At 37.1% G+C, this 12,250-nt stretch overlaps 1 protein-coding gene across 3 annotated transcripts in view; it reads left to right on the forward strand.

Annotated features, from left to right (window-relative positions):
- EFR3A (EFR3 homolog A) overlaps positions 1-10,113 on the forward strand; it is a 99,168-nt gene extending 89,055 nt beyond the window's left edge. For all 3 annotated transcript variants that reach the window (XM_079118483.1, XM_079118482.1, XM_079118484.1), the window contains 4 exons: positions 1,275-1,323; positions 2,107-2,210; positions 2,913-2,962; positions 7,465-10,113. In XM_079118483.1, coding sequence (XP_078974609.1) covers positions 1,275-1,323; positions 2,107-2,210; positions 2,913-2,962; positions 7,465-7,570 — 309 coding nt within the window. In that variant the 3' untranslated portion in view covers positions 7,571-10,113. The remainder of the gene's footprint in view (positions 1-1,274; positions 1,324-2,106; positions 2,211-2,912; positions 2,963-7,464) is intronic.
- Positions 10,114-12,250: the final 2,137 nt, after the last annotated feature.

Here is a 12,250-nt window from a genome sequence, read left to right on the forward strand (position 1 = left end):
TAAAGTACTAAATTGCTTTAGGTACAAGTAATTAATCAGCCAGAGCCTAATCTTGTATGTCTGCTCCAAATATCTAGAACAAAGCAACTGAAGATTCCCAAGTTTAATCTGACTTCAACTAGACATGTGAACCCTCAGTAGAAAAGCCGAGGTAGTGGATCTCTTGCTGCTTGGTTTCCAGCTAACGCCTCTGTATTACAGAGAAGCTAAGGTGCAGAGCGGGAAGTCTTTTGCTTTCGTTAGTCTGGCTGCCTTAGAATTAGCAAAAGAAGCTCATGAGCTAAAATTAGGGATGACCAAAGTCCAGGCAAGTACTCACGTATTGTTTCTTCATTGTTATTCAGAGGTAACTGTAGTAACTGGATACGTTATCATCCCTTCTGAAAACGTGATGGTGCCACACAAAGTGTCATGAACTTTAAAAAAATCATGGACTGCTGGAATTCATGTCTTTTATATAATTCAAAGTAAAAGATATTTGAGAGCCCCAATCGACGGATATTTACAAAAAATAAAAATCTGGTGGTCGACCTCACGAGATCCAGAATATGTTTTAAGATGTTGATTAATTGTGTTCATTAAACACTTCCCAAAATAGTGATTCTTACTTTTAAACTGTTTGAAATCTTAGGTTACTTCATTTTTGAGTTGTAAATTACATATAATACCACAATTTTAGAGACTGTAGAATACCTAGTTCTTATTTCACATAGCTAAAATTTATTTAAGCCAGGCATGTTGGCACTCGCCTGTAATCCCAGTGGCTCAGGAGATGGAGGTAGGAGGATCACCAGTTCAAAGCCAGTTTCAGCAGTTGAGCAACTGAGCAAAGCCCTGACTCTAAATAAAATATAAAAAAGGGCTGGGGATGTGACTGAGTGGTTAAGCACCCCTGATTTCAATCCCTGGTACCTAAAAAATAAAAATGTCTGTATATATAATCTCAGCCTGACTGTTTCAAAGCATTGACCACATATGACTCACAGTTGGATCAAAGGACGTCACCTACTGGAGACTGTTCTGTAACACAGGGTGGCTGCGTTGCTGCTGCAGCACTACTTCTTCCAGTCTGGTGCTAATCGGTAGGTTTGTTTTGGGAACCCCTGCAGTCGGCCACTGTGCCAGTGAAAAAGTGAACACTACTTGGTATCTAGAGTGTAAGTCACAAACCAAGCCAACACAGAGAAGAAGAAGTAGATGACTCGTAACTAGGTGAAGGTCTTGTTTATATTGACTTTTCATAACTCTGTTTTACTTAAATTACTTTTCTCTAGGTTAGTAACACTGAAGAAATTACCTTTGAAGCCTTGAAGAAAGCAATTGGTAAGATACCCTACACTTGTTAGCTCTCCTGATATCTAACTCATCTTTATGTTGGTGCTCTTTAGATGACAGAATAACTAGAAGCAGTATGATGCACCCCCCCCCAAAAAAAAAAAACTTATTTTTTTAAAGAAATACATTATAAATATAAATTCATTCTTTAAGCTTTTAAAATTGCCTCACCATATCTGTGTTCTTGAGCAAGCAAACACAGTTATATCAGTAGTATCAAAAAGATAGTCATTTGTTTTTATACTGTTTCACAAACTTCAGTGGGACTGTACATATATGCACTTAAGGTAAAAACCCCTTTCCAAGTTGTGGCAGTCTCGGTGTGATTCTGCACAACCCCATCTGTATTCTGTTACTCCACTCATTGTCAAGAATCAGTGTAGCAAATATTTAGTACTTAATGTGTGCAAGGACATAGTTATAAGTACAGGAATCATTCTTCAGGAAAGCTCTTAATGTTGTTTGACCTGTAGAAAATTGCTATTCTCCTCTCTCTCTCTCTGTATCTGGTAAGAGAGACAGAGAGGTACTCTGTGAAGGAGGGTCTTCTGCTGTGTAGCTTTTACTCTTTAGATGTTCAGAGTTTTAATATGTGTGTATTACTTTGTCTTTAATGAGCTATTTTAAGAATGTTATGCCTTTTGCTTTTTTCCTTATGGAATAGTTCTTTAAATTACCTTTATTTTTGGTTGATTAATCATTAGCTTTTGTGGTCATTGGCAGGATTTTATGAAACTATCCCTTTTCACGGGTCCTTATGTATACTTATAGATACCAATGGAATGGAAGAACAGGAAAAGGAAAAGAGACGTCTTGTGATAGAGAAATTCCAGAAAGCACCTTTTGAAGAAATCGCAGCACAGTGTGAATCCAAAGTAAGTGAACAGGTGGTGAAAGTGGTTTTGTGGAAACTTTCTTGGTAACTGGTTGGTAAGTTCTATACTTTAGGTGAATCAGAGAACACAGGGAAGGGTACCAGACAGGGCCAGACACTCTGAGGGATTAGCTATGAAGCCTGAATTATTTCTTAATGTGATGTAAACTGATGGAAATGGCAGATTCCACACTGGATGTCAGTGACTGTTGTTGCTTTGGTGTTTCCTCTGTAGTGGTTTTCAGTGACATTGCTGCGATTGTTTTTGTGTTTGTCAGTTTGTTTTGGGCAGTGAGATTAAGAAAGGAAAGAAAGAGAAACTTTATGTTAAATTCCAACAAATGAGACAAAACATTAAAACATTCTGTACTCCTGGTCACGGTGGCACATGCCTGTAATTCCAGCAGCTCAAGAGGCTGAGACAGGAGGATCACAAGTTCAAAGACAGACTCAGCAACTTGCTGAGGTCCTAAGCAACTTAACCCTTTCTCTAAATAAAATTACAAAACAAAAACAAAGGGTAGGGGGTGTGGACCAGTGGTTAAGTGCCCCTGGTTCAATCCCTGGAACCAAAACAAACAAACCCTACATTCTGTATTATCTAATAGCTACAGCTGTGCTTTGTTCATTAAATTACATTTGTATTATTAAGTATTTGGAAATTATTAGGTATTTTTCTTAACTTTTTTTTTCTTCTTTGCAGGCAAATTTTCTTCATGATAGACTTGCTCAAATATTGGAACTCACCATACGGTAAGGATTCTGTTGCTGTAATAGCAATAACACAACAAAATAGAAACTACTTGTTTGTAATTGCCCTTTTCATTGAGAGGACACAAGATCATCAAGGTGACCTTTGAGCATTCAGTCTGGTTATCAGAGAGAGTCTGATACCACTTTTGTAGTTGTCTTCTAGCATTTCTAGCTGCTTATTTTAGATCATTAATCCTTCATTATGGTCCTATAAGGATATCTGAATAGTTTGGAAGACCCACATTCTAATGTTGTGTTTAACCAGGAAATTGCTGATATTTAACCATTTCAACCTACAAACATAGTATTTTCCAGGGCAATAATGTTTTTTTTCCTGTGCATGTGACTCATTTGAATTATTGAATTTCCTTGAGCTTTCCTATATGGTGTTCATGGAGTCCTGGTAATGAGTTGTAATATTCCAAAACATGGTGTCTGTGATAACTGTGGTCATTCTTTGTCTAATCATTATTAAGTAATACAGCACATGAAGAGGGGGAGGCAAGCTCTCAATTCCCTACAAAAAAATAGAACTTTACGTGGTCTTATGTTGCCTTCAGTGTGGAAATTGGCTCAGTAGAGGAGCTATCCGTAGCTGTGCTTATGGAAGTTTTTACTTCATCAGCTGTATTTTTTATATTTTTTAACCCCTGTATCTTCTAAGTGCAAGATACTAATAAATGCTTTAGTCTGTTTGATTTTTTTTCATTTCAGCATGTTTTCTGCTTTTATAAGCAAGTTTACATTAGTATCACATCTTATTCTAAGCACTTCTCCACCATTTCTACTGCTTCTACTAAAGAATCACTCACAAAATTTCAGAACAGATAATTTTGATTGAAGCATGCAATGTGTTGTGAATCTAGTATTCAGAGAAAATTGCTAAGGGCATTTGTTTCTTTGCTTTCCATTAACTGAAATACCAGATATCCACTGTGTACTTTATCTTATGCTGTAGGATTCTTATTGTTACTTTTGCTAATCCTTACCACAGCCCTGCAAGGTAGGTAGAGGATTTTTTTTTTTTTTTTTTTTCCATTTTCAGGTGAGACTAAGGCTTAGGGAAGGAAAAGAACTTACTGAATGTCATGCAGCTATTGAGAGGCAGAGTCAAAATTTAAATATATAACCTATGTTCTTAAGAACAATTTTGCTAGGTATCACTGTCTTACATTTAGTCACACCAACATAATTATATGGATTTAATAGCTTAGAGTAAGTGTTATGACTTCATTTTGTTGGTACAACAACTGCTACTTCTTAGCACTTATTAAACACTTACTGCTAATTGTTAATATTTATCAAGCACGGTGCTCTAGACACTATACTAAGTGCATTGGTTCAAGTAGTGTTTACAGTGTGCCTAAAAAATAAGTCATGACTATTCTCATTTTACAAGTGTACAGACCGGCACATGGAAGTTTGATAACTTATTCAAGATCATAGTCAGCAAGTAGCAGTTCTGGGATGACTTGCATGACACCCAACTAAAGTCATGAAGTCTGTCTTCATAGTCTTCAGACCTGCCAGTATCTTTTCTCATGTTCATTTCCCTTGCCCTGAGCAGCCAGAAGAGAGTTTGTCTCCAGAAAAGAGACCAAACAAACAAGATTATATTCTTCAGTCCCTCCTCTTCTTTCATTCACTGTGACCTGGACATAGGAAAGAATGACATGACAAAAAATTTTAGTTTCCTGAATTGATAAGAGGAAAAGATACCTGAGTAGGAATACAGGCAATGAATGTAAATGGGTGGTTTACATATTCAAAAAATTATAAGAAGTTCAGAGAAGCAGTAAAATAACAGTGAGAGTAAGCAGCATCAGATGATGACCCACTTACTGGAATTAATAGACAAGGTCTTTAAAACTGCACAGGCACACATGCATCAGAGTTTAAAAGAAAAGCTACCTTGATTTCAGTAGATAAATATGAGTGGCACTGCTTATTCTCACAGTAGTTACCTGCTTCTTTGCATTATTTTAATTGCAGATTTTAACATTCCTCTCATAAGAGTATTAAAACAAACAATACAAAATTCAGAAATGATGTAGGAGATCTGAATATTCTTTATCATTGAAAGTGTCCTTTTAAAGAGCACACAAAAAAGTTGACTTCTCTCTGCGCACATGCCATACACACATACCCTCCCCAGTAGCTATGTTCTGATCACTGAAAATTAGTATCACTGAAGATTATTATCACTTGAACATTTTTGCATGTTGAAAGTGTTCAGTGTCTTCATCGTGCTGTGGTTTACATGTGTTAGTTCTCGTTCTTGTTAAGCAGTTCACATAAGATTATTCATTTCACTCTGTGAATATTATTCCTTCATACGACATTAAGGGAATATTATAAATATTGGAACAATTGCAGAATTATTAGTTGATAAAAATTAATATACCAGGAAAATACAAGAGAATCAACTAATTTAATTCAGTACAGTTTGTATTAAAAATAATTACATGAAAATATTTGTACACATTAATTAAAACATTCATAACCATAAGATACTAACAGTTACAGAGAATTATATATGACTTATATGAGAGAACGGTAAATCTCTGAATTAGGTTCAAGGATATTTTTTATAAGTGAAAACTCATAGGAAATTAATATCATGAAGACATCAGTTGTAGATATTAACCATTAGTCGAAATGCTTAAAAATTGTTTTTTTAATCTTGTATCCGAACAGATGTTGTTACGGGCAGTATGAGAGACTCTGCTCACAGGAGCATTCAGGAGGATGCTTGGGAGGAAGCAGGGTACATTTGCCCTGCCTGTTAGGAAAACAGTAGATCTTTGGTACTTGTAACAGGTTAAACTTCTGTCCGTCATTAATAAAATAAAGGAAAATTCAGAAATAAATTATCTTTGTAATAGTGGAAAGATTTTAGTTTTTAAAGAAATGACCAAATGTTCAGGTTACTTTGTTTGGACAAGGGAGGGTCTCTCCTCATCTCTTTTCCCGAATTACAGTTCTTTGTTTAGAAAGACATAGAGACCTTAGAATTTATATCAGAGTATTATTTTTTTTTAATAATCTTGGTTGGAGGTGTTAGCATAACTCAAAAACTAAAAATTAAAAGGAAATTGAATTTTTTGTGTAAGATTCTCAAGCATTTAGCCAAAAAAAAATCAATGATTAAATGATGAATTGGAGAAAAGCATTTGTATCATATGACAAAAGATTAGTTTCCTAAGAGAAAGATATCTGAGTAGGAATACAGGCAATAGATACAAAAGGTTTACATATGTAAGGAAACACAAAATGAATACTATGAAGATTTTTATCAGTAGTAGTAACTTAAATATTGAAAATAAAAATAGGAATGAATTCCCAAAGATTAAAAAAAAAAAATGTATCCAGTGTTTTTAACAGTTTAATAGAGGTCCATTGTGTTAGTCAGCTGTATCAGTTACTGTGATGAAACACTTAAGAAAGAATCTTCACAGAAGTAAGGATTTATTTTGGCTCATTTTTTTCTGAGGTTTAAGTACATACTTGCCTGTCTCCACTGTTTCTGGGCCTGTGCTGAAGAGAACATCATGGTGGAAGAGTGTGGTAGAGCCAGCTGCTCACTTCATGGAAAGTTGTAAACAGAGCGAGAGCGTGGGTGGAGTGAGAGAGCGAGCGAGTGAGAGAAGTATGCCTCCAGAACACAGCCCCAGTGACCTGCTGCCTCTGAGTAGGCCCCTTCTCCTCAAGTTTCCTCCGCCTGTTTCCCAATGACGTCATCAGCTATAAAACCCTGAGCCCAGAGCCCTCAGGATCCAGCTGCTTCCCAGGGCACCACCTCTTAGCTGCAGGGGAAGCTGAGCCTTCCACACAGGAGCGGTGGGAGGGCGTTCCAGACCAAGCCTAGCATACTTCAGGTGCTGAAAGTGTGAACTGCCAGTATCTTAGAAATGCGTACCAGGTCAGAACTGTGAATCCCTTCTGACCCAGAAGTTTTACTTACAAGCTTGTTAGTCAAGGAGTCAGGCAGGATAAATTTGTATTCTTAAGAATAAACTTATGAACATTCATAATAATGAAAATGAGCCTGTGTTTGTCCAGTAGATTTAAAAAAATGATTATTCACATGGTAAAATATACTGTAATCAAAAGACCAACATTTACAAGGGAAAGATTGATTCTGAAGCAGACTATCTCATAAGAAAGCAGAGTGTAATCCCACTGTAAAAATTATATCTATATTTTTTAGATATGTCTTATATATAATTATGTGTGTGTGTGTGTGTGTGTGTGTGTGTGTGTGTGTGTGTATAAATGTACATACATGTTTTTTCCAAAGGAAAATGTCTACTTCAGACTTAAAACTCAGCACCTTGGTGATATAAAACCCATATAGCTTTATAACTGGCCAGCACCTACATCTCGTTGTTCTCTCCAGTCAAGGGTCTTACTTTGCTGTTTGCAGATAGTAGATTGAGTACTCTGTGACATGAACAGCTTTTAAATATGCCTGTTGACAGTGCCGTGTTTCTCTTTTACAGGCCTCCTCCCAGCCCATCAGGAACACTGACCATTACTTCTGGACATGCCCAATACCAATCTGTCCCAGTTTATGAGATGAAGTTTCCAGATTTGTGTGTGTACTGAGTGGCTCATGAAGATCTCAGCATAGGATTTTAAAGCCTAAAAATCAAAGCCAACCTGCGTTTTCAGAGTTTACTTAATGCCGATTAACATACTTCTGAAAATGATGAGGGAACCTATCTTTAACCAAATGCTTGGCGTACCGTATTAGAAGTTTGGGAACTATATATGATGTATAGTACTTTTTAAAGATAGATTTATGCCATGTTATTTTGTTTTGAGGTTTCTGTTGGCTTTTAAAGTTGAACATGTATTAGTCTCACATTATTCCATTGTTAAACAGTATATTTTAAATCTTTCAAAACATGTAACTTTTTTAAAAAAAGGTTGAAGATGTATGAAGTGTTTACTGTATTTCTTAAATGTCTACACAACTTCTCAGAAATAGAATTGCTTTTATTTTTGATTATCTGCAAAAGTAAAAATATTCCTAGTCCTGGGGTTGCAAAACTGTCATGTGGCTTTCTGTCCCCATGCTTTAGATAAGTTGTGATAAGCCTCCCTCCAGTCCTCTACTGTAATAATGTATGCTAGACATTCTTTAGTGTGTTCACAATGACAAAACATCTGTTAATAGCATTCCTGGATTATGAGCCTGAGTCGCCATACTTGACAATGTCAGTTCTTGCAATACTGTGTTTTCTACTGAGAGTGTGACCCCTTGAAAGGCTTAGAGCTTACTCTTGCAGTACTGAACTGTGCAATATTTTTTACATCATTAAGATGTATTAGTTTACAGGCTGTGCTTTGAAACCATAGTAGTATTTTGCTGTGGCTACATTAATTAAATAAAATATATATTTAGTATAGAGAAGACAGACATTTAAAATAGCTACTAGTTCACCTGTGAGGAGTCTGTGCATTTCAGTTTCTATTAAGAGTACATTAATTTACATTTTTATATTGTGCATTGTTTTAAGTCTTAGAAGTCAAAAAATTCCTCAGATGGACTTAATTTGTAAGATTTGAACCAAAACTACTATGTATCTCTGTTTAGGATTAGTTACGTTACATTCAAAAGATGTGTCTGTGTTCTAATAATCAAGTGTACTAAGGTTTGTCAGTGAAAGCTGCTTTTGATTTCAGCTGCCCAGTCATAGGGACAGTGCATTCATGGATTTTAGTGGATACCATCACCTGATAAAAATGAACAACTTTCTTTACAATTCTTAGAAAATTCTTTTAGGACATTTCTATAAAATCACCTGTTTTATAGTTTTGTCTTTTCAGATTCAGTTTCTTTTTACATAAAACAGTATACATATCAAAAACAATTCAGGTTTGACTTAGGTTTTGTTTGATAAGTTGCAGTGAAGATTGGGTGTCTTCACTTGCACTTATGGATGTTAGGGCACCTATCATACAAGAGAAAAAGCCAAGGACTTGACAACAGGACTTGCATACTCAGTAAACCAGAGCGCAGCCTCTTGAGGAAGATTCCAGCCTTTACCCTCGGGACACTAAGACATCCTGGGCTGCTGGGTAGTGTGGATATACTAGATCTTTTTTTCAGAGTGGCAGTATGTCACCCTGGAGGACCCCACGGCCCTGTCGCAGCTGTCACTGTAGCTTTCCCTCTTACAAGGTAAATGTGTCACTAGTTAGTAAGCCGAGTTTTGTGTTTTTTATTTCCTTTTATTATTCTCTCTTTTTAAAGAAATACTTTAATTTTTGACTGCATATAAAATCTAAGCAGGGGGACATGCAAAAACAATCATCCACTTGGATGTCATTTTATAAATCAACACTGTGTGCTTTTTGTATGGAAAATATATACAGTTTACTAGATTAAAAAAAGATATATTAATTCGCACTCATGCAAAACACAAACTTTGCTCTACAAAATTCATTATTAGTGTTTTAAAAATGCATGTATTGCATGTAAAGGAAAACCATTGCAATTAACGTTTATCATACCTTTGTTTTTGTAAGCTGTTGATTTGGGTTCTGTAAGGGGATTTTTGTTATTATTTTAAGTCACAGTAGACTTCTGTATATCTTAGTTCCAGTAGACTGAAACTGATCTTGTTGACAGGGATTCCCAAGAAATGGATCTTTTCTCTGACTGACCCTTCCACGTCTGCAGGGGTTTCTGCATATTCTTTTGGAGCCCATTCACGTACAGAAACGTGAGAATTTGTTGAAGGTCATTGAATTACTATATTTTGCTAGATGTGTAAAACTCAATAAATTGTTAATTATTCTCTTTTTGCTGTATACAGTTGCTAATATCATTCTTTTGTGTGGCATTGACAGTTCACATTTAAGTGTCCCTCATTTGTGTTGTCTGTGGCCGCTTACATAGAGTTTGCTTGGAATTTACCTGAAAACACACACACACACACACACTTCTGAACTCATTGTCTTTTAGAGTAATATCACACTTTACCAGCAATTAGTCTCTTACCCCTCAAAATGTTTCCTTGTGTCTTAAAATAGAACTCATTTGTCTTTTTCATGCCGATGTGTTAAATGTAATGAAGTTTCTTTTTAGCGTAGAGATTTACTGTGCAATCATATGTGAGCAATAAAACCAAATTGAATTACTTGTGTCTAAGTACATTTTTATAGTAGTTACTACCTTAGCCAGATTAAATTTATTCAGCATTTGCTTCAGTTAAAAATGAAGGACTTCAGTAAAATCAAGGTGCCTCCTTCACTGGAGGCATTGGAACTGCCTGCTGGACCTGCTGTGGGAGATCTGAGAAGCTCTCAGCAGGTGTTTGCAGTTGCCCTCTTTGCACTGGCCCTAATGACTTCCTCTTCAGCCTAGCTCCTTGCTTTCTTTAAAACAGCAGCAGCAGCAGCTCCTCTCTGGTACCTGTGTCACCCTGTTTGGCCTATTCTGTCACTTGTGGCTTTGCATCATGGCATGCTACGGCCCAAGGACCTCCCGTTAGCATACTATAGCATACTGGTAAGGAGCTTGGGCTCTGGTTCAAATCCAACTCCAACACTTCCTGGCTGAGAGGCCTTACATGAGTAATTGAACTCTGATTTTAAAGTGAAGACTGTAAGTTGTGCCCTCAAATCAGCTTCGAGGAATAAGGACACTTATAGGAAGTTCCCTGTACTATTACACAGGATGAGCATGCAGTGCTTACTAACAATCCTCCGTGAGTTCACTCTGCTGGGACATAAGGATCCTGGGCTACTGTGTCAGTTCTAGTCTTGGGATAAGCATTCCACATTTCTGTTCTGTCCTGTGATACGTTTTTGATCTCAGGTGCCAGGTTTGAATTAGTGGTAAGCAGAGCCAAGTGGGGATTAAACTCTGCCCCTCTGTTTTGCTGTGTTTGGCCTTTAGCTTACACTTGAGGCAGAGCAGACTATTACAAAGGCAGGTCAGTATAGATTTCTCTAAGGGGAGTCAAACTTGCGGGTGTTACTTTCGAAAGTGACCCCAGGAAACCCCAGCAAGGGACTGGGTAGTGCAATGTAAGACAAAAAACTAAATGATCCATTATTTAATTGCTCATCACTGGGGGCCTGGAGGTCCCTCTTACTGGACATTCTAATGAAATCATCTGAAATTCGTCCAGGCAGGATGAAAGTGTGGGAAGCATTTATCCTTTGCCATTTGCTCATGATCAAGGGTGGCCCTCTGGGCATTAGTTTCCCCACATGTGGACTGAATGTTCTTGAGTGCTGAGCTGTTGCCCAGGCCACCCCACACTTTATTCTCAGAGAAGTCCTGTGTCAGTGTAACAAGAACAGGAACAGATTCTGCCTCCATGGGGCAGGTCCTAGCGACAGCAGAAATGGTGGGAGTTAGAGGAGGTGAAGTCAAGTGAAAATGTTCACGATAGCATAAAAATGTTCACGATAGCATGGTCTTGTCTGGTACTTAAGAACAAGACAATTTAGGGCACATGATTTATGGTTTCAGATTTCCCCCATCGTGCTGAATGGCTTTAGCTGTGATAACCTGGTGCTCAGTTCTTTTTTTGCTGCCCGGTTGCTTTTCTTATACTACTACAACTGCTAAAAGGTTCTACCTTTATGATAGAATTCCTGATTTAAGAAACCAGGGTTGAAGGAATCTGAAGAGGCTTGTTCAGGTCTTCTCTTTGACAGGTGAGAGCCTTGAAAGACAGCTACAGCTGGCCCAGAGCACTCATTACCGACTTCAGTCTCCGGACCCCTCAAGTCAGTCAACTTTGGATTGTGACCTGAACTTTAGCACATCTAAAGTCTAGGAATGCCATTCTATGCCCCTAGTGTACAACTGAGATGTAGAAAGTAATCGCAAATGTCATAAATGTATAAATGAGTAAGTTGATGTTTGGGGTGCACAACATTCAACTGGCGTAGCCTTTTAAAATTTTCAGCTTTGTTGAGATACCATTCACATGCCATGAACTTCACCCTCCTGAAGTGCTCAATTCAATGGCTTTTTAGTATATTCCAAAAGTTAAGCATTGATTATATCAAGTATCAGCCATCTGTGTAGATTTGCCTATTCTAAACATTTCCTGTAAATATGCTCTCTCAGTATGTGGCCCTTGTGGCTGGCTTCATTCACTTAGCATGTTTCGGAAACAAGTCTCATTCCTGTTGCAACATTTTATAACTTTAATTACTTTTTAGGACCAAGTAATATTTCATTGTGTGGGTATACTGCATCCTATCAATATGAGTTCTTTTGTTTGTTATAAATAATGCTGTGATAAATATTTGTGT

This window comes from Sciurus vulgaris (genome assembly GCF_902686455.1).
Source record: "Sciurus vulgaris genome assembly, chromosome: 1".
NCBI classification, from domain to species: Eukaryota; Metazoa; Chordata; class Mammalia; order Rodentia; family Sciuridae; genus Sciurus; species Sciurus vulgaris.